The sequence below is a fragment of the Osmia bicornis genome, chromosome 14 (assembly GCF_907164935.1).
Source record: "Osmia bicornis bicornis chromosome 14, iOsmBic2.1, whole genome shotgun sequence".
In the NCBI taxonomy this organism is placed as follows: domain Eukaryota; kingdom Metazoa; phylum Arthropoda; class Insecta; order Hymenoptera; family Megachilidae; genus Osmia; species Osmia bicornis.
This window is the reverse complement of record NC_060229.1, coordinates 7,649,285-7,672,746: the sequence shown is the minus strand read 5'-3', so window position 1 is coordinate 7,672,746 and position 23,462 is coordinate 7,649,285. Positions and strand designations below refer to the sequence as shown.

General features: G+C 34.0%; 1 protein-coding gene across 3 annotated transcripts in view; it reads right to left on the bottom strand.

The window, feature by feature from the left end:
- Positions 1–23,462, bottom strand: part of LOC114880353 (mucin-4) — a 173,964-nt gene that overhangs the window by 14,114 nt on the left and 136,388 nt on the right. For all 3 annotated transcript variants that reach the window (XM_046288696.1, XM_046288695.1, XM_046288697.1), the window contains exons 4-7: positions 19,605–22,512; positions 15,036–15,225; positions 9,769–9,882; positions 1,151–1,318 (exon numbers count right to left, since the gene is read on the bottom strand). In XM_046288696.1, coding sequence (XP_046144652.1) covers positions 1,151–1,318; positions 9,769–9,882; positions 15,036–15,225; positions 19,605–22,512 — 3,380 coding nt within the window. The remainder of the gene's footprint in view (positions 1–1,150; positions 1,319–9,768; positions 9,883–15,035; positions 15,226–19,604; positions 22,513–23,462) is intronic.

Genomic DNA, 23,462 nt, shown 5'->3' with positions numbered 1-23,462 from the left:
AATAAAAAATGAGGGGTTCCATTTAAAAAAATTAAGTTGACCTTCATATGACCTTCAGGACCGTCCACTGAAAAATTCCAATTTGCCCTCTGACACATGACAACTTTTGTCTGAAACATTTTTCCCAACAATGTGTTGTTTAGAAGATATTTACCTGTTTCAAGATATGCGGTCCACCCTGTATAATAACAATTTAATATTTAGTGTTACAACCCGACATTTATACTACGACTTTGATACATCCAAACTGTCAAATTCATACTTCATACGTACTTTAAACTATATCTACGAAACAAAGATAACTTTGCCAAGATAAAACAGAATATAATGATACAATTAGTACAATTAAATAAAGCTGCGATTAGTGCTATTAAATATGCGATAATATTGTTATCGAATCCCATTTTTTCTATATTTCCAAATTGGCCATTCGATGTGTGTTGAAATATCTCTCTACATGGTTATTCTCCTATAATCAATATACTACAACTTTGTAACAATACTACTAAAATAAAGTTTTGAATAATTTACCTGTAGAATTAAATTATATTTACAAGTACGTGTTAAATGTATGCTATAAACAGAAAAACATGTATCGCTGGGACAAGTTTAAAAGTGAAATATTATAAATAATAAATGTACAATTGAAATAAGTCTTTGCTTCTCCTTTATCGCATTCAATATTTTAAAGATAAGATTTAAGAATCATAATTTGTAATTTTTACATTTCTGTTCTGTTACAAAATTGGTATGTACCTTGAAATTAAATCGTAGAACGAAGACATAATTATAAAATAATAATAATAAAAAAAAAACACATCTATTCACGTACCTATTTTCTTTTTCTAATTTTAGTTTGGTAAATTCTAAGTAATATTTAATATCATTAATAAGAACGTTCAGTAATAACTTAATTAAATGTTAAAAATAAGAGTGAGAAATGAAAAATTTGGACTTTTCTTCGAAATATTTATTTCTCTTTTTAATTTCAAAGTAAACTGTTAGAAATTATTTTTCGACAGAATACAAATGCCATTTGCTAACACTAGGACAGCCAAAGCCCTAAAATGATCAAACCTTAGATTGATAAAAATTATTAAGTTGGTTTATAAAAACACATATAATATTGAAAAAAATTAGTGCAATTTACCGAATCTTCGAAGGTAGGATTCCCATAGCTTCTTTTCGACGAGCGTGCCACACCTTTTCGTCTAACGCTGTTATATGCAGAGACACTGTCAAGACTATAAGCGTCCAAAGACACTGGACGACATCGTTCGCCGTAGTTGAACCTCGTTTGCCTCTTCCTCATTATAAACTGTAAATAATTTCAAGAACAATTAATGCATTTTCATTTCAGAATTGCTAGAAACACAAACGGTCTGAACTATTATGCAAACTAGCAAGAGAAGTCATTATCAACAATGCAATGGTTTCAAATAGAAGAAAATATAAAGTTAATAAGGAAGTCACAAAAATTATTTTTATTTACGAAATATAATTATTTTATAATAACCCCTTTATTTTTTTAATGTTAAAGATATAAAAAATTATTCATATAAGAGTTGTATGACAAGCAAGAATAAATAGAGTAAGTGTAAACAATTTTACTATCTATCAGAAACTCATAAATTAAAAATTAATATTTTTAAATAACACTGCCATAGAATAAATCAGTATATTTGCAAGTATTAAAAATTTATGCATTATAAATCACTGAATTCATATAAAAAAAATAATAATAATAATACATAGGTAGTATTTATAAATACCTGATTTTTGTATTTGTCAAAGTAATAGTGTACAAGAATTTGTTTTCATTAATATCTATTTTGTCCTTTCATATTATACAAATTTTATATGAACAAATTTCTTTTTATCATTAGTACTTAAAAGCAACGAAGCTCCCTCAAATTAATGTGGACATCTTGTACATTCAATATCGGATTAAGATTTCTGGTGCCAGGGGTTATCAAACTTTCGAGAGTCCCCCTTGGTTGATAAATTTGGTACAGAAATTGAAATTTATCCTAAATAAAATTAAATAACATCTAATCGTAAAAGAAGGGGCAACAATAAAAAAAAATTTCATTCAATATTTTTTGAAATAGTAAATGGAGGGTTTATAACAAGCCCCCTGGAAAGTGAGACCCAGAGCTGCAGCCCCCCTTAGACCTCCACTTAATCTGGCGCTGAGTACATGTAAGTACATATATGTCTGAAGCGTTCCCATCAATTTTAAAAATTGATAGAATAAAATTCCAAATAACCTAGTATCAGTCCATTTCAGCATTCATTATTTAGGGATTAATGAATGTCTTACACGTTTGCGAAGGCAATTTATCATTTCATATCGCAATTGCAACATCATTGAAATAAACAACCATAATGGATTCCGTTAATTTATACTGTTTGTCTCCGGGTCGAATAATATGGAAACACCGGACATCGTGTAACGAGTTGTGTTTCTTCTGTCGAAACACGTTCGGACGAGCGGTTTCAACATCCCATCTATCGTGTATGGAATACGTAAAGCGAAGACTGATGAAGTGGTGATGGTTTGTTCGATCTAATCGCTGATTCAAGGACGAACATTGCAATTTTTGCCGAGGACAAGCGTCGAAGTGCATCACGAAACCACAAACGATCGCGGAACTTCTCGAAGGATTTCACGCTCGAGCAAAGAACTCTTTTCAACGCGCGAGTAGTCACCTTTTCCTTTTCGCAACGAGGACGTAAGGAACTATTTAAATGGCGACGACGACGATGAAAGTGTGAATGGAAGTAGGTCATTCTATAAGTAGTACTGTCTCTTGTTTTGCTTGGACAAATAGATGTATCTTGTTTATATTGCAATTTTTTATGAATGTCAGGTTCACCTTTGCTTTGGGACACACAAAATTATTGATTTCCTTTTAGACATTCTAGTAATATCTTATGAGAAAAATTCAAAAATATAAATGTCAACTCTAGGGATATAACTGTTTAAAAATTATCTATTCGTAAAGGCAAACATTTTCAGCATACTTTTGATGTTAGTTTGACGCTATATTGACTTCGATCTATAATCTGATTAGTCCACATTAGGGACGTTCGATTCCGATTCGATTCTTTAGAAAATCGATTCTTTCGGTAAAAAAATCGATCTTTTGAATCGATTCTTTGGTATTCGATTTTCCCCAGAATCGATTCTTTCATGTAAGAATCGAAGATCGATTTTTTGCCCTCTAGGGAATTAACTCTCACTTTTTATATCGACTTTTTGATTTCGAATTTTTAGAAAAATCGATTTTTCTGATTCATAAAAACACATTCACTCCTAAAAAAAGTATAAGAATAGTGATTAAAACATAAAGAATGTAGAGTGCCTGCTTTTGGTGTAAAAGCACGAAATATAAAAAAATACAAGATCGATTCTTTACAATAATCAATGCCTGTTTACAAAAATGAAAATGAAAAAGGAAACAAAAAAAGTCAATTCTTTTCAGACCGATTCTTGCAGAATCTTATCTTTGGTTTTGATTTTTTAAAAGAATCGATTCTCTCATTGTACGATCGAAACTCTTCAACATGAACAGTTCCAATTTTTTCGTTAGGTAAAAAATCTTTTAGAAATTAGATTTGATCTTGCTTCGTCCAAGGTTCGAACAAGAGTGCTCGTCCTCTAGATGTCAGCTCTTTTAAATCCGTTTTCCCCCTTGATTTTAGGTCTCGAGTTTACTAAACACTCGAGAACGATAAGGGCGGTGATTTGGGAAAGGACCGTAATTACCGAACGTTTCGAAAGGATGTTTAGGATCTGTCGACGCCGGTTTGATAAATAATCAATCGAGATTAGTATGGTGTTAAAATAAGAGTTTATTTTGTGAATGCAAGGGAAAAAGCTCGAAGGCGTAAAAAACCCTTGAAGTTGTTTGAATAAAAGGGAAAAAGTCTGAAGGCGTAAAAAGCATTTGAAGTTTGATTTGTGTGTGTGAGTGTGTCGCGTGTGATATGGATGATATCGTGTATACGAACGTTCGACGTTCTTCAGCGATTTGTTAATCGCGTGTTGTGGTGTTTCGGGAAGCAGCTCCAAACGCCAAATTCATATTTAATGACGCGATCGTTGATTACAGCAACCGTAGATAGCAACGGACGGATATAAATTAAGGGCTCGCGACAGACTCGTTCTTTTTGTGCCTCTTGGTCAGTAGGTACGGGACTCCGGCAGAAGAGTATGGCGATATAAAGGCTGGTTCAGACACGGCTAGTAGTTTAGTCGAATGGCGAGTAGTTTAGTGTATGGACACTAGAGTTTAGTCGAGTAGTTTAGTAAAACGGTTTAGTCGAGTCGATCCGTTTCATTGGATTTTGCTGGTCGAGTAGGCTTCCCCCACCACTAACTAGGCTTGCCCCACCACTAACTAGCCTTCGGGACAGACCTGTCCGGACGCATTTCTTTAGTCAAGGGATATATCTTGAACTCTTGATTTTCAAAGCTCAACTGTACTAGTTCGGACACTTTTCTATGCACTAAACGGTTTAGTAGTAAGTAGCTACTCCCCACTCGACTAAATTACTAGCCGTGTCTGAACCAGCCTTAATAGCTGGACGTCTGCCGATAGAAAAGAGAGAGAGACCCCAGTAGGAAACTTCGGCGATAATACACGGACGCCTACTGGTAGAAGGGGGAGTACGGCAATAATACCTGAACGCCTGACAGCCGAGACGGTACAGAGCATTTCCTGGACGCCCCAATAGAAATAATTAACTCCTGAACGCCCGTTCGATATGGAGAGTTCGGCGACAATAGCTGGATGCCTATCAAACGGAGGAGTAGGTACAGAGCACTTCACTAATTGTAAAACGAACTGCTCGATTAATTAGACGAAATATGAATTTAAAAAATCTTGTCGAGCTTTATTCTTATAATCCTGTCTAATTCCAATAAAACATATATTTTTCAAGAATTTTTGTTGAATGTTACTTGAACATATAAAATAAAGTCAATAATTTTGTGTGCCCCAGAGTAAAGTTCAGTCGAATTTTATGTCAGATAACTAGAGCGGTGATGCGCCTTACCCCTTTCAACACTATTCGGTGTATTTATATTTTAATTAAATTTAAGTGCACCAGAGCATCAGAAAAGTGCAACTGTACCGTGTAAGTACTTTTATGTGCATTAATAGATGCAATTTTTCACTCTACAAAAAATATCCAAGTATTCATGTCTACGCTGAAATAATTGAACTTTCGAACTGTAATTAAAATTCATAATTAAAGCGTTAAATTAAAAATATAAAATAAATCAGCTTTCAAAATATATGTCTCTACTATTTACTTTGTAATAGAACGTTTACGTCAAGAATGATAAAAAGATAGTAATATTAATTTCTAAAAATTTTTTCTCTTTTAATTTTTCAAAACGAATTTGACTGAAGAAGATGAACATTTTATTTTTTTTTTAATTTCAGGAATTTCAAATAAACCTTGTATTCTATTATTTTTAACTACGTTAGAAATACAAAAAAATTGTTTACCTGCAGAAAAAGCGAGACAACACAAACGTACATACATAGTCACAACAATTTATGATTGATTGTTACGTACACTGGGAGTACATCACAAGTGTGGATGGATGAATACGTAACACCATGCGAAATGAGCTTAATGCAAGCATGACGAGGCCTTTCAGAGAGCATAGATTTTTGCAGACCTGCGTAACTGAACTTCAATTTATTAATTTCTTCCTTAGACAATTTTATTTCACATAAAAGGTGCTTGGCCGATAAATGCGCAATAAATAACATGGGTGTCCCGTAACTCCTGTAACTCCTGGAAATGGGGGGTTGCTGAGGTGATTCTGAACAACATTTTCCTTTGCCAAAATGTCGTTTCAAGCTTCGTTTTTGAGTTATTAACGAATAACACTGGCCAATCAGAGCGCGCCTTTAGTTCGGGCAGAACCACGAAAGCGTTGGCTTTTAGCCGCGCTCGGTCGTGGTCGTGAACAAACGCATTGGCACAAACGCATTTATTATTTATGAATAACGAATAATTCCACATTGTTCTTAATTTAAGACGATGTAACATTTATCGCACGCTTCCCTTGATACCCGCGCTGTGCCAATGCGTTTGTTGACAACCACGACCGAGCGCGGCTAAAAGCCAACGCTTTCGTGGTTCGGCCCGCGCTGAAGGCGCGCTCTGATTGGCCAGTGTTTTTCGTTAATAACTCAAAAACGAAGCTTCAAACGACATTTTGGCAAAGGAAAATGTTGTTCAGAATCACCCCAGCAACCCCCCATTTCCGGGAGTATGTATCGCGTTTCCTTACCTTGTCATGAAATAGATGAGAGTATAGTAGTCATACAGGATGTTCAAAATGAAAAATTATAGCAGAGTATAAAGAAATATAATATTTATCAAAAGAAACGAAAAATGCAAATTAAGATAAATAAAACATTCCATTCAGTAAAATGTTACTTACTTCTATGCACAAATTTCCAGAAAAATGGCTAAAGGTAATTAATTATTAATTTTAGAATTTTTAAATTTTGGAACTTGAGAATTTCCGAATGATGGAATTTTGGTATATTAGAATTTTGAAACTTTGAAGTTTTTAAATTTTAGAATTGTGAAACAATGGAATTTTGAAATTTTTTAATTTTGGTATTTGAGAATTTGAGAATTTTGAAACTATAGAACTTCAGAATGTGGGAATTTTAAAATTATGGAACTTCGAAATTTTTAACCAACGGAATTTTGGAATTTTTGAACTTTGAAATTGTTCGCAAAGCACGAGTCCACAAACTTATTGTCGCACAAACTGGAAGAGAATGAAAGAGGCCCGCACAGTGAGACCAACTCCCTAAATTAATTTTCCCCCACCCCTTATTTCGACCCCCAACAAAAATTTAAAAATTTTGGGATTTGGAAAATTTAGAACCTTAAAGTTTTAAAATTTAGAAATGGCAAAAGGGTTGGGTTATAGAAAACGGGGCAACCTCCGATCAAGCTGATTTTTGTACTATAGATAGCCCATGAGGTGGGGATTCCAATGGTCATCTCATCTCTTAACTTCCCCCATCGCCCCCGCAAAGGTTAAAAACTAAAATTGTCCAAAAAGTGATTTCCGCACTGATTTCAGTGAGTACATAAAAAAAAAATCCCCCAAAAAATGGTCCAAAAAGTGGTACGTATGGCAACCAAGCGTGCCAAGGCGCCGAAACCGTCCCATATAAGAGAGCGGAGGGGAGGAGTTAGGTTAGGTTAGATTTTTTTTAGCATTGGCACAGCCGACTCTAGTACTAGCCATGCTGAACAACGTGGCAACACCGCTCACGTGACAATCGGGAGTCCTATTTTCAAAAACAGAGTCCTGTGCTCGGAATTGTAATTACCGTCTTTTTTAATTAAAAGCTGTAGTAATATACGCTATTTTGTATTAATTATGTATAAACAAGACATAAACGTTGCAACTATGGCAAGTAGAAGTGATGTGGTAGTATAAAATTGTTATAAATGTGATATAAATTTTGTGTACTCTCGAAGTAGTTTGGTGTTGTGAAGCATGATATTTGAAATATTTACAGTGGTTTCAAGAAAATTTAGGTATGAAGCAAAATGAAACCATCTTTGGATCAAATTGAAACATTTAAGAATTGATAAACGTGTATATAAGTGAATAAAAACCTTGAAACAAGCGAAATTATTGGAACGAAACCAAATAGGTTATGTGAAGTCCAGAGAGTAGCCGAGAGTCCGACGACGTTGATTGGTTGGGAGTCTGGGAGTCCGGGAGGCAGATAGAGTAGGGTTAGATGTTGATATATTCAGACCGGACTCCCGCGGTGTTGCCATTTTTACTTCAGCACGGCTAGTACTAGAGTCGGCTGTGGCATTGGTAGTGTTTTTGGGGGGATTTTTTTTTATTTTTTTTTATTTTTTGGAAATGATGTACACACGTACCACTTTTTGGACCATTTTTGGGGGATTTTTTTAAAAATGTTTTCCCCATTTTCCGTTATTTAACCGAAAAGTTATTTATCTCTCAAATCCTACTCTGAATTGTGATCCATCCTGAATATCTTAAAATTTTAGAGTCTGTAATTTGGCACCAACTTTTTGGAACATCCTGTATCAGAAACAACGATGAAATGATTTAAATAATCCCGAAAGAAAGATAAAAACGAATTCTTACATTATTTTCGGTAAGCAGAACATTCATCCGCCCAAAATCAACGATGGGTGATTTTAATAATGAAAATATTCAACAAGTAAAATGAAGCAAGCAGTATTCAACATTGTGAGTAATTGATAAATGTTTTCTTACTAATATCGTACATTGATTCCAGTACATTGCATTATGAAAATATTTAAACATTTGCAGAAAAAAGATGAACTATTATAATTATTCATTTCAATCTATTACAAAATTGAAATTTATATACAAAATTATTTAGCATTTGTGTAAAAGAGCATCATTTTGTTGTAAATAATCTGCTATTTGTAATTGAATATGAATTGAAAAATCTAAAACATCAAACATAAACATGCACATATGAAATAAAAAATTTATTTTAATTTTATGTAAATTTTCTGTTTCATTAATTAAATAAATAAAATCTATTTCAATAATTAACAAATATAACCATGCAACATTAGAAAAGATGATTGAAAACAGTATTTTGGTAGTGATTATTAATATAATATTAATCAATGGAAAGAAATCAATTGCAATTACTTTTTGACAATTATTAAATTTTTTCGTGCTGCGGACAGTAAATTAATTATTCAAACAAAAACTATAAATAAAGTATACCATATTGTTTTTGAAAAATCAGTGGCGGATCCAGAAGCTTTGCTTTGTACAAAATATGTGAAAATATATTTTTAAATCTGTTTTGCATAATTTGAAATATGTTTGATCTATTTATTAACATGTTTATTCAATAGAAACTTAAATAATCAAGTTCAAATGAATTATTTATATATTAAAAAAAACACACAACAATTATAATATGCCTATGAAATTAAATTGTTTTTTATTCATTAAAAATAATGAAATATCTGTAGTATTAAAATCAAAACCATTAGCAGAAGAAAATTTATTCTATAATTAACTCTTGTCCCGCAATTATATGGTTATTTTGATCCACCCATAAAGATAAAATATGTACTCAATATGAAAGGCTTATTAGTGAAGCTGGTGCAAGATACAGAAATATAATAAAAGCAATCGAAAACATTTAAATTTCATATTAATGTTGAGGAAGCGAAAAATTAAACGAAAAGAAAATCTTAATTTGAAGAATCGACAAATTTTTTATAATACAGTCTCGGCCAAAAGTATTACATTCCTATAAAATATAAATTATTTAAAATTATTTTTGCATTAGAATAAAATCAAGTTACGCAAATGTGAAAATAAACATTTTTTATTAATTTTTTCAATATTTTGTTGGGCCAATCGAAAGTTATCAAAGAAGTAGTTTGTTTAGTAAGTTGTAACAATAACAGTCCCTAACATGTTTGGCCAAGGCTATATTTACTTGTGAAACTATATTTAAAATTTTCTAAATAATTCAGCTTCCAAAGTTGCAAACAATAACGTTTTAATTAAAGATAAAAATGATCATAACTTAGAATGTCCGTTATTTACTGAGAGTAAATTTAAAAAGAAAATTGTATAATTCTCTTAAGGGCAATGGTCCCTTAAGGACGCTCGACGGATCCGCCATTGAAAGAAATGAAGTAGAAGATCAAAGTAGCAAGAACTCTTACCAGAAGACCAGCCAGTAGAACCAGACAAATGAAGGCAATCGAGGAGACCACGACGACCGCTATCGCGTTTCCGGAGTCCGGAATTGTTCCCTGTACCAGAAGAAAGCTGTGTATCTGAAAAGAGTAGTTCAGTCGGCGGAATACGTTAACTATATTATATTATGTACGTTAATTATTTATCTAATCTTGATATTTAATAACAAATAAACTTTTATCCGTTTCTATTAAAGTGTTTCATATCAAATGGTAAATTTTGAAACATAAAAATTCTGATGCAAATAACACTTATGGCATATTAATTTAATGCTTAAGGTTTGAAAAAAATGACTATATAAAGGATTTATCAATATGTTTAATGAAAATTGTCTAATATTTCTTTTGAAGGAAGATTTACAACTTATAGTTTGTTAATAGACATTGTTCCAACGAACAGTCAGCTATTTAGTATTAAAAATAATGACGAAATCATTATGCAGCAATTTTCATTAAAGCTTCAACGTTAAATTGATATACTATAAATGTTGTTTTGTAATTATTTTATATCACGAAATTGTATTAGACTTCATATGTTTAAAAATCTATCATTGTTTGTTGAAATTAGCAATCAGCCATTTGGTATTAAAAGTATTAATGAAACGTTTATGGAGTCATTTTCTTCAAAATTTTAAGTTTCAAATTAACATGCTACAAATTCTATTTTGTGGTACTTCTATGTCATCAAATTATGTTATTTCATCAAATCTGATATTTGATATACAACCACTTAATGTTTATATTTTGTACCACCGAACCCATAAAATATTATTATTCTCGTAAATAAATCAGTAAAATTTAATATCTGAAAATATCTTTAAAAAATAAAACAACTATTTCAGATCGAATTTTAAAACAAATTTGTATTAATTAATGGCTGTAATATTTAATGAATTTAAAAATATTACTTAAATTTTTTAAATAAATATTTGGAAAAGTTTTTCTCAGATGTTAACTAGAAATTATTCATTAGAATTTATATACTTCCTTTTTCCAATTTTTTAACCCTTTCCAAACCCAGTATTACCATATGGCAACATTCTTGTTGAACGCATCAGACAAATAGGAGTTCATAAAATTTTGTTTGTAAATCCATGGTAATAGTTTATCTAACGCAGTATAAACATAAAATTTCTTCTCATTGTATTATGTATCTAGATTCTAGATATTTAAAACATAAAAATCAACGAAAGAAAATTTCTCTTAACAACTGAAAATAATTTGGGCTGAAAAGGGTTAAAAAGTTAGTACTAAATCTGTCATTTGAAATATTTTCTTTTTTTATTAAACTCAAAAAACTTCTTAAAAGATTCCTTCTTCATTTGTTTTACGTGAGATCATTACCGACGACGATGGGACTAGCGTCATATCTTGTTGAACGTATTTATTTCATTGAAATAGTTTATTGTGTTACGAATATGGTCCTGGTCTGTTAGAGCTGTGTCTGATCTTATGTTGTATTTTTGTTTTTGTAGATTTGTTATTCTACATTTATATAGTATGTGGTCAGTCGTTAGTGATTGGCTTTGACATCGGTTGCAGTGAGGAGATTCTGTTTTTTTTATTAGGTGTTCATAAGTTATTCCGAAGCTAGTTCTCATCCTGGATAGTACCGTCTTTTTTTTTGCCCCCTGTGGCTCGGAGGGATCAGAATACAGCCACGGTATCCCCTGCCTGTCGTAAGAGGCGACTAAAAGGGAGTTGTAATGGAGCGAGCGAGGTAGTATGATGTAAAAGTAAGGATAAGAAACAGAAGAAAAGTAAAAGTAAACAGAAGAAAAAGGCGAATGTGCGAAGTAACGTACGGCGCGAATGTGAAGAGATTTGAAAAATGACGCGTATACGCGCGTGGCTGATAATTTTCGGTGGGCAGAAAGGGACCGATGTAAAGTCCCTAGAGTACGCCATCCCTAAATGGGGAAACTTGAAGTGAAGTTAAGTGAAGCTTCATCTTTTCTTTTCTGTTCAGATTTTTGACTGGTACTTGTCGGTAGAAGTGTTCGATTATATTGCGAGTTCTTATTCTTTTAGTTGCGGTCCATGTTTTCTTCCATTGGTCTTTTATGGCTGTTTTTCTTTGATTTGTAATATCTTGATGAGGAACTGGGGTAATTGGTTTAGGTAGTGGGAGGATTGCGTCTTCTTTAACTGCAGTATCGAGTAATTCATTCCTCGGTATTTCTTGGTGCGAAGGGATCCAGACTATGATTATGTCCACATTATTGTTTGAAAGTTCTGTATAGGTCTCTTGAATGAAGGCAATTATTTCATGTTTATTGTTGTTAAAGTACTGTTGAATTTCGCGCTATTACTTTTAATTCTACTTACTAGACAATAGTATCCGTTATGTGTCGAGATGCGGCGCTTTGAAAGCTTTCTTTCTTTTTTATTTTCAATGAGTAACGTCCTTTTTTTTTGGTTCGTTAGTTGTAACCGATCGATGAGCGATCTCACACATATTAATAAAATCTTCGATTTCTCCAGTAAAAACTCTGTGTTTAATATTATTTTACAAACAATTATTGCTTACGGCGCTTAGAGCTTGGATTACACTCATTGAGTCTGAGTAGATGACCAGGTTTTGTAAGTGGTCAGTGAGTGTGTATGGTTTAAGGCTCCGAGAATGGCGTACGCTTCCGTGGTGAAGATCGATGTCGTTTTGTGTAGGGATTTTTTTATTGTTATATTGTTTGCTATTACAGCATATCTTACTCCTGATTTTAATTTCGATGAAAATTGGATTGTACTTACGATCAGTGTACAACGGTTTACTAATGAGCATAATTTCGTCAATACATTGTTTCATGTGCCTGTTCCTTTTGAGTTCTTTTTTCTCTTGGTTTTAGCGTAAAATTGATTTATTATTTTATTGAGTTGTAAACTAATATTAGAAAGAAACTTGGATAGAAAGCTATTGCACAGAAATGTTACCCTGTCGCTGATAAGCGGAAGTTTAGACTCTGCTAACAAAATATTTGAGCCGTTCTGATATCTGAGTACTGTATCCTTTCCAATTCTTCTATAAGTCTTTTTTACGTTGGGTAGTATATGAAACAGCCACAATCGATATATGACCGAATAATACTCTTATAGAGAGTTATAAGTGTTACCGGGTCAGATTCTCACTAAGTGCCGCATAAGTACTTTATGATATTAAATGCCTTCATATATTTTTTCCATACATAATTCAAATAAGATATACAAGTCAATTTATAATCGTAAATGATTCCCAAGAATCGAGTGGAATCGCATGATTTGATAGATAGTTCATTATTTTTAATTTCTGTTTCTCCTGAGAGGATGTTCTTTTTATTAAAATGAAGAAATGTTGTTTTTGAAGCGCACAGTTCAAGTCCCAAGGAAAGGAAATTTCTTTAAAGGATTTTTATGACTTTATCAATAAGATTTTTGTGTTTTTTAACTAGTGAAATTTTCGAATACAATGCAATATCATCTGCGAATTGTGAGATAGCGACGTTATTAGGAAAGTTATGTTTTTAGAAATGGACTCAAAACCCTGCCTTGAGGCACGTCTTTATAGACTAATCTACATTGATTACCTATAATATCTATAGAGACTTCCCTTTGGTAGGTGGGAAATTTAACGAATGTAATTAAACGAGCTGAGCAACCAACAGAAGCTAGTTTTCTCAGCAAAATATCATGAATTACGTTATCGAAAGCCCCACGAATATCCAAGAAAACTGCTATAGTATTATGTAGCAACATTATACGCTGTATGTAGCATTTGTTCCTATAAAAATCTATGTATGTAGGTAGATATATTTGGATTATGTAGAATTAAATCGTGATCGTCGATGCATTGTAATAGTCTTTCTCCATTAACATAACAGTTCTCATTATTGTTAACTTTGTTGATTATTTGCTCCCATTGGGTCTGAGGAAAAACAAAACCTCGAACTCTGTAACATGACATCATTTTAAACGAAGGGTTTCCGTTATTAAGATGGATATCGCAAGTTTCAATCGTATTGTCCAATGCATCTAACAAGGAGAGGGCCGACTTGCTGATGAGCTTTTGCACAATGATAGAGCTTGAAAAACTAAAGCTAATGATACCCGGTTTTGGGCGCAGACGGTTATTAGTTTATGAGATATTTAATATTAAAGTTATTACCCTGCTTATGATCTGAAGTATAGGAAGTCTTTTTAACAAGGATCGTGGGATATCAGTAAGGCGTCAGCCTCCCGATAGGTGGATGTTTTTTGTCGCGAGTTTAATTCTCGTTGGACAGATTTTTTCAAAATGTTATAATAACTGATGCAGAAAACTGTATCCGGATGGAGAAAAATCTAGCCTTACTGTCACTAATATTTTCTGATTTGTCAGAGCGAGATAAACTCGTGAACACCAGTGAGCACATCTAAACGCGTTAAAAGCTGAAACGCGACTTCAATCTGAAATATTGTTGTTCCATTCTTTACTCTTAATATTTTACTTAAATCATTTAGTTATACCCTATGCTATTAAGTAATTAATCCGTCTAATTCATTAAATTATACACAAAACAATACAATAAACTAGAAATATTGAAATGCTTATTCATTTTCTTAACCTTCGGACAGCGGACCATGGAGTGAGTCCTAACTTTAATTTAATTTTATCATATCAGTTTCATTTTCTAAATTTTACACTGTTCCTTTAAAAATTGTTCTTCCAATATATGAAACTCCTTCGTTTAAAAATAATACATTTAACTTTAGGTTAACCCTTAGCTGGCACTGTGGGATATGAGACGACCCCAGCTAATTCAGCTTCAATTTAAGCCACTCTTGGCTAAAATTCGTCCCTTCAACTTTCCAAATAAAATACCTTTTTTGAAACCACAAGAGTGCCCAGCTAAAATTTTAGCTCTTTATATGAAAATTCGAAAAAGTTATGAATTTTTTGTGAAAATTCATTTTTTCGATTTTTCTACATTTTTCACTTTTTTTTCATATTCAGTACTTAATTTTACTAAAATTAGCTATGAAATATGTTAAAACAACTTTCAAAGATTATTTAGGAATTTTTTCAAGTTAAAATAATGAATAGCTTCTTCGCAAGAAATATTTTAGTGGTTGGGGTCTTAATCGTCCCAGTGTGCAGCAATGTTATTCTGGTAAAGTGTGCCAAGGGTTAATATTTTTGTATACATTTTGTAAGTTTGGGTCAGAACTGACCCAGACTCCACTGTTGAAGGGTTAATCGATAGGTACTACTATTTACTTACTGTAATTGGAAACTTCACATGAGAACTTTTGTACAAGGTCGGCAAAATGTTAGTCATAGCAGTATCCAATTTTCCATCTTTGTCAACGACGTAAACGTGTATTGATGTCATGTCCGATGTTGTTGGAGTCGAAGTCGGAGATTCCTGGCATGGATCTTGATGAATGATAATTTGCTCGTCAGATATCGACCTGCAACCAAGGATACGAGGGCATGTCATCGTATGTTGAGTACATTGCTGTGATGTCAAGAGCGTATTACATGTGTATTAACCTCAAACCGTCATATAGTACTTGAAATCCTCGACTTCGCGTCTCTGATTATTATCGCGAGATATTCTTGGGTTAATGGGATGATCAGGTGCTTTGTGGTAGTTATTGCTTGACATGTGTTAATGTTTCTCGAAATAAATTTAAGTTTAGTTTTTATGTTATGTAGGCGTTTAGTGGAGGGGGAGAGAGGGTTTCGTCTCCCCGGACGCCTTTAGATCGGGCCGGGGACCGCTAGGTGGCGGCGAGAGATCGGTAGCAGTGTTCTCGCAAGTAGTTGCCCGGCATGCAGTTCGAATATGAATTTGGGTATGATAGGTGTCTGGGGCAGGGATCGTCTGTTGTCCCCACTGACAAGCCTGACAGACGATCCCGAAACGGAAACGCCCTTTTCTTCCCTCTCTTATAGTTATGAGATACAGTAAAAGCTGGATAAAATGCAAGAGAGATTGGGATCCCAAACATAGCTTATATAATTCAGCCGAGGGGCGTCGATTCTATATTGTTTGTTCTATTATTATTTTTTATTTATTATTATCTCTTTATTATTAGCTTGTAAATTAATTTAATTTTCAATAGATGGAAACTGTCCGGTTTGAAGAAAATTACAGGCTTTTCCTAACATCATAAAGCACCTAATTTGCAGTCAATAGTTTTGCAGTTCAGAAATATTTTGAACTGAGCCATGGCAACAATAAGTTTATCAAGCCATCGATCAGTTTAATGCTTTGCTAGAAATTTGCTATTATTATTTTGATAAATAAATATAATTCAAATTGTATCGTGTTTATTTCAATGTACCATTATATTGTGTATAATGTGCTTTATTATTTTACATTATCCTTTTATTATTATTTTAATAAGAACAACGTATTTTTGTACTTTGTGTAAAGATCATTCAAACTACATATATCGTGTTTGGTCTTATTTTAATCCAAAAAATCTCACAAATGCGTTAGTAAAAGTTTCATTAAGAAAAAGTTTCATTTAGAGAAAAAAATTATAAATTGTTATATTTTTTGTTACTATATACCTACTAGAACAGATAGAACTAATCCTTTAGTCAGAAATTGCGGAAATCATATCTGATTCTATAAAAGTATAAAGGATTAAAATAAAGAGTTGTTAGCTGCTATGTTGAAAAACTGATTTTTTTCTACATCAAATACATATATTAAAAAATTGCTGCTTATATTAGAATGTTATTTTCAGAAACTATATCTTTTTAGTTGCGATTTTTGAGTAAAGGATTAGTCCTATCGAAAAAATGAAAGAGACCTTTTTTGTGCAGAATTGTAAGGCAAATAACTTTTGTCTAAAACATTCTTTCGTATCTGCATTTGTTTTCGAGAAATTCAATAGAAACTGTTTTGAGGGTAGTTCTAAATATTAAATAACCCTTAAAATACTAAACAGGGATGGAGGAGGCAGAATACCATTTTGACTAATTCTAGTAAAATCCCCACTGTTATCGAAGAAGTATTGACCTTCTTTTTGTTTATACAGTGCTTGGCCAATATTGAGAATAGTGAGAATTTAGTCACTTTGACCTCCTGTATCTCCAAAACTACCCCTATGCTCAACTTAAATTTTTTTTGAGATTAATGTACCATCATATACAGGGTGCCCCAGGGACGATTGCTGAGGTCATTCCAAACAACTTTTTCCTTTCCCAAAATGTTTGTTAAGGCTTCGTTTTTGAATTATTAACGAAAAACACTGGCCAATCAGCCGCGTTCAAGCCGTGGTCGTGATCAAGTGCATCGGCACCACGTCGGTATAATAAGATTCGTTGGGCAAAAGTTGTATCGAATAATGAATTTAAAAAAAGAAAGGAATAATAGTATCGAATTATACAATCAACGGCCTTTAGCCACTTAGGCCATACAGGTACCCGTAAGATCACCACTGAAATCAAGCTAAGTGGGCATGGTTCTTGCCAAAGATGGGTGACCGTGTGCTGTTGGCAAACGAATAAGCGGAAAACGAATAACGAATTTATGAATAATGAAACGAAATAAGGCAATGTCATGTAATAAAAGTAAAAGAGAGGCTAAAAGCCCCTACAAAGCGCAATTCTGGGGAGGAGGGGGATTGACCAGAAAAGGTTGATCTCATTCCTACCCCGGATAAAACCATTAAAGGTATCGAATTTATTGGTTGCTCATGAACAACGAATCCTATTACACCGACGTGGTGTCGATGCACTTGATCACGACCTCGGCTTGAACGTAGAGCATACCCAACACTCTCGCGGTTCGGCCCTTGTTAAAGACGCGCTCTGATTGGCCAGTGTTTTTCGTTAATAACTCGAAAACGAAACCTTAACCAACATTTTGGCAAAGGAGAAAGTTGTTTAGAATGACCTCAGCAATCATCCGTCCACGGGTCCTACCCCAGTTCTGGGACACCCTGTAGAATTGATTGACACATAGTTAGATTTGAAATTCGAGTGGGAAAAAATGGGCGAAAAAACGTGTGTTTTTGGAGTCACTCTTTGTACAGAAGTATTAATATAGAGGAGGGTGAGTAGGTTTGGGTTAGTTTTCAATCTAAGTGAAAAAGAAATATTCTGTAAAATTTAAAAATGCCTTATCATCGGTGTTCCATTATACAATAAACTCTTGTTATATTGGAAAATTCTTGAATCAACAACATAGAAAATCATCTCCATGTGCTCAATACACAGTAAGAAAGCGTCACTAGCGTGTGTGAATGGGAATTCGCTCAATCGGCAATTTAAAATGTGGCGATATAGCGATAGAAATTTTAAATAATTGTACGAAATATTTGTTTTATGAATGCAAAAAATACTAAACAATGCAGTAAATATCCTACAACCATCCACCAAGAAAACTTCTTTTATTGAACATCTTCCTAAAAAAATTTAAAGAAAAAACACCTTTTTTCAGTTTGTAAATGAAAATACCATCATAACAACGAAATCAAGTAGAAATAAAAGCCGGTGATTTGATTATGAACTATCGTAATCGTATCTTGAGAAAGTTACCAGAATTTTTAATATTGAAAACTTTGAAACAATCTCCTGTGCTTTTAATTAGCTACACATTTCCTGACACTTGACTTTGATACGTAATTTTTTACGTGAACATTTTTTATTTCATTTCTCTTCACCGTTCTCTATATTAATTAGAGTTTGGAAAGTGGCAAGTTTATAATGTACATTATAGAAGCTTCCGAATATAATTCTCCCTGTAATCTCTTTTCCGATATAAAAGAAAATATGGAACTGCAAAAGCTATTGATTCTATAAAATATGCGGCCGTCAAAGTATGTATTAAACTGCTTAAACTTGCCACGAACATTTTCACAGAGAATTACCATAGCAAAATTTTCGCACTTATATCAATTTTTATGTTCAGGGGACAATTAATAATACGTGGTATACATATATTGAATTAAAATTTTTCATTTCTTGTGAAATTCATCTTAAAGTGATATCTATTTATTACAAATGACTCTTCATTTGTTTATAAACCTTTTCAAAATTTATTTTTCTGTTATGTGTATTTTAGTTAATGGTAATAATCCTTTTGTTAAGTAAGATGTTTATTATATCAATCTATATCATAGCCTATTGTACTATTTGAAAAATTGGTTACTATGGATTATAACTTTTAGTTTACAAAAATTTAATAGCTGAATAATGACAGTATTTTAGTAATAATTAAGGGACAGTGACACCCTCTAGAATTTTATAAATTCTTTTAGATTAACTAATATTGCATTTGTTAAATTTATTTAGTTGGAAGAATTAATAAATATGCTAAACTTTATTAAGTTTTTAACAATAATAATTGCAAATTATTTAAAATAAAATTATCAGTACATGCTAAAAATTGAAAATGACTGTATGTCTGAAATAAAATTAAACAGGAATTATGTATATGAAAAATTACTTTAAAGGATTAAAATTAATACTTTAACTTTCAAAACAATCATCATTAAAATCTATTAAAATAATAATTAAACAAAAAACAAACAAAATTGACAATTAAATTCGCGACCTTTTTATTTTTTTTCCTCTACACAGTTATTTTATTTATTAAAATTCAGCAGATAAAAATCTTCAATCAAAGTGAACGCTATTCGAGTCAATAATTATTTCTAAAGCAAAATTAAAACCAAAGAGATGCAAGCGACACTTTTCGAAATTGTTTAATTACGACCACAAGTGGACAATTAAATTGTTAAGTACAATGTTATAAATAAAAAGAAGTCACTTGCATCTCTTCTATATTTTAATTTCCTCATATTAATATTGATAAACAAGTACTTACTTGTTCATGCCAGTATTTAAAATTTCCGCAAGGGCCGACTTCAGCTCCTTCTTCTTGAGACACACGTCGTATAGGCTGCCTTCCATAACAATGCGGACCAGAGAGGTAACCTCTACTTGAGTGGGCGCCACCTTCGTGTCGTCTGTCACCCTAATCGGTATGTCGGAAACAGCTGGAGGAGCTACGGTACTCGATATGGGGATCTTAGGTTGCAGACTCGGGACAAAAGGGATCGGAGTAGTCACTCGAGTAGTATCTGTCGAGCTAATGTCCGACATCGTCGTGAATTCCGCAGAGGTTTCCGTAATATTCAACACCAAATTAGCGTCTTTAGAATCCGGTAAAGTTGTATATTCTATTTTAATTGTAGTGTCCCTATCACTAGTAAACCAAGACTCTGTAACACTAATCGTCTTCTGAACTTCCTCCTCCCTCCTAGTAGAAGTCTGATCGGTTTCAATAACCCCCGAGTCAGTGGTAAAATCATCGGACTGTGTCGTCAAATTAGGCAATGTAGTTGCAACAACAGTTGGGTCAGTCATTGGGACGCTAGAAACTCTATCATCAGTACTAGTCACTTCGATCTCATCAGTGGATAAAGGGTTATCTGTAGTCATTTCGCCAGTTATTGTAGAAAAATCATTCGAAGAATTTTTCGTGAACGACGGCAGGATCGTGGAAATTTCACTGTGTGCCCCATGTCCCTCTGAAGTTTCCTCGGTTACGTTTCTGCTGAGAAAAGTGGTAGATTCGGAAAGGCCAACAAACTCGTATTCGACGCTGGTGGTGGTGGGTACAAAAATTTCTTCCTGGCTGGAAGTGCCACTTGCCTCGGAAGGGATTTCGTTCGTTCCACTGGTGTCAGGAAGTCCAGGAGGCTCAGTGACGTTCCCTGCAGACGTTTCCTCGGTGTCAGCAGCTGTGGTGGGGGGCAGCATAGTAGCGCTCTCGGTTATTCTGATGGTGGTAGTGTCCGAAGGGGAGAGGGAAACTGACGACTTCTCTGAAAAATTCCCTTTGATCAACGGGTACTCGGTAGAAAGTTCCGTGGCATTGAGGCTCGAGCGAGTCAGCATAGACCCCTCGGCATTCGTCTGCACGTCGACGTTCGAAAGTACTCCGAGCTCCGTCTGCGGGTCCGCGGTAGATTCCGTTGTCAGAGACTGGTAAGTCCGCTTATCGACGTTTTCCGGCTTTAGGCTGACTTCCGTGATGCGGTTGCCGGTCACATCGAAGCTCTCCTTCGCTTCGTGGCCTTCGCTCCACCGAGGAACGTTATTTCCCGCGTTTTTCACCTTTTCCTCGGACTTTGCGATCTCCTTCTGGTCCATTGATTTGACGACAGTCTTATTGGTCGGATTGGCTTCTTTCAGCGTCACCGAGGTCTGAGTCGTTACCGGTATGGACGAACGTGCTTCCGTGCTTGAAGATTCGTTGTTGGGTTTCTCGTAGTAGGTCGGTTTGAACTGTTGAATGCTGTTTTCCAAAACATCCGACGCTTCGGTAACGATAAACTTCTCATCTGATCCCCCTCTACCAATGGTATTCTGCAGGGCAGACACCTCCTCGGTGGTGATGTCCAGCTGATTGCTAGAATTATGAAGCGGTTCAATGATGGATGACTTCACGTAAGGATAAGGTTTATCAGTGCTGATGTTCTTCGAGAACAAAGTATCCAATCTTAAAGATGTTGTAGGCTTCGTCTCCGAATTGGGAAATTCATTGACTCCCGAGAAAGCGATAGTTCTTCCCCTAGGAACGGGACTAGAAGGTGCCTGAAGGGTCGTCTCTTCATGATTCGTTCTTTCAGTCGTAATCTGCACTAATTTCTGCTGATTCCTCTCGCTGATTAGTTCTTGTTGCTCGATTGCTTCGGTGACCTTCGTGGAATGACGAGAAGAGTCCTCGTCCTGATTCGATCTCTGACTCAATTCATTCTCACCGGGGCTGACGTCCTTCAGCGTCGAACTTTGGGACTGCTGTTCCACGAGTCTTTGAATCACTGGCTGAGTCACGTTTCCCACAACCTCCACCTCCTCCTTGGGATCTTGGGACTCGTGAGTCACTGCACCACCCTCGGTGTTGGTCGCGTTCTCAAAGGCCCTCGACTGGTTTCCTGAGTCAAGGTTCTTCTCCGTCGACGTTTTGTAATAGGGGCTGTAGTTGACGTACGTGTCGTTGATTAACGAGATAGATCCCTCCTCTTTATTCTCGTCAGCTTCTTTCAAATCCGGAACTTCAGAGTTCTTCGTTGAACTAAAATGCTCAGCCTTTTTTCTCCTTTCTTGAAACTGCTCCGAATGAACTTTCTCGATGTTTGATTCAACCGTTTCCAAATTCAAAGCAGATTCTTTTGAAATTTTACCTTTCATATCATCTGCCAAAGGTGAAGTTTTGTTCGACTGTTTGACATCATCCTCAGACGTCGTTTTATTCTTTTTCTCATCTTCTGACACGGGTTTCGCGGTTACTGTAGTTAAACTGTTTGTTCTCGATAGTCTGACGAAGTCTTCAGTGACGGTCTTCGTGCTCGAACTCTTTCCGGAAGTCTCATAGTGGATCTCCCCCAACTTCGATCCTCCAGTCGAATTCGCGGTCGATAACCTGTCCAGTTCATCGGGCGACCTAATTTCCTGCACCTCAGACTCCTCGTCGATCGGCATTGGCACTTTCTCTTCGTCTTCTGCTTTGGCATCTTTAGTAAGTTCGCCGTGTATCGTTTCGATATTCTTTCGATTCGAATTAATGGCTTCATTTTTGTCTTCGGTGGAAACGAATTCTGTTAGAATCGTTTTGTTCTTTTGGGGTACTGTTAGGGACGCATTGATAGAGAATAATTTATCTGGGCTCGTCGGTGGCCCTTTCGTCGTGTCTGCAGTTACGGTGCTGAAGAGCAACAGGAGTACACCTGAAACACAATTGATATTGACCACGGGTTATTAATTAATTGATACCGATTGGGGTAATTCATAATTAAAAGTATGCTTGATCTATATCCGGGATTTTGAAATGTACTAAGTATAGTTCTCGTTTTTTTTATACTGTATAAATATATTTTAATTCTAGCTAAGAACAACTATTCGCAATAAAAGTTAATTAATACATTAGCACTTTGTAAAAACACTTTTTACTTTAGGTATATAATTATTTACTGTTTGGTCCGCATCTCCGATTTTTTTCAAACAGCGTTATTTAAGAAAATGAAATATTATTAAAAAAAGTGTCGCAAACAATTCTAAGCACTTTTAATTTTACATTCAAACTAAACCCACACCTAACATAAAACTAACTATTTGAACGGAAATGAAGTGATAGAAAATGAACAATAAATAGTTGAAATAGGTTTAATTCAATGTTTATTATTAACAAATTTAAATAATAAAAAATAACAAATAGAGAATGAATAAAAAATGGGACTTAATGATCATCTAATTGTAAGTTAATATCAGTATCTACTTCACTACTTATATTTGATAATTTTTCAATTAGTTAGTTTTAGGTTAGATTTAGATTTATCGTTAGTCTTAATATAAAATTAAAAAAAAATACTTACAATTGTTTGCAACACTTTATAAATGATATTACTTTTTTAAATATTGGTATCGACACTTGTTTCTACACTTAACAAATTTCTAAATAAAAATAATGAAATTTAACGTAAATTTTAGATTAGGTTCGGATTTAATTTTAATGTGCAATTAAAAGTACTTGTAACTGTTAGCGACACTTTTTCCAATTATATTCTACTTATGGGTTGTTATACAATTGGATACCATTAGAGACTTTATATATATTATGTATATTTGGGGGATTAATAAAAGCGGAGATTATAGTAATAAAGAAAAAAAAGTTGTTACA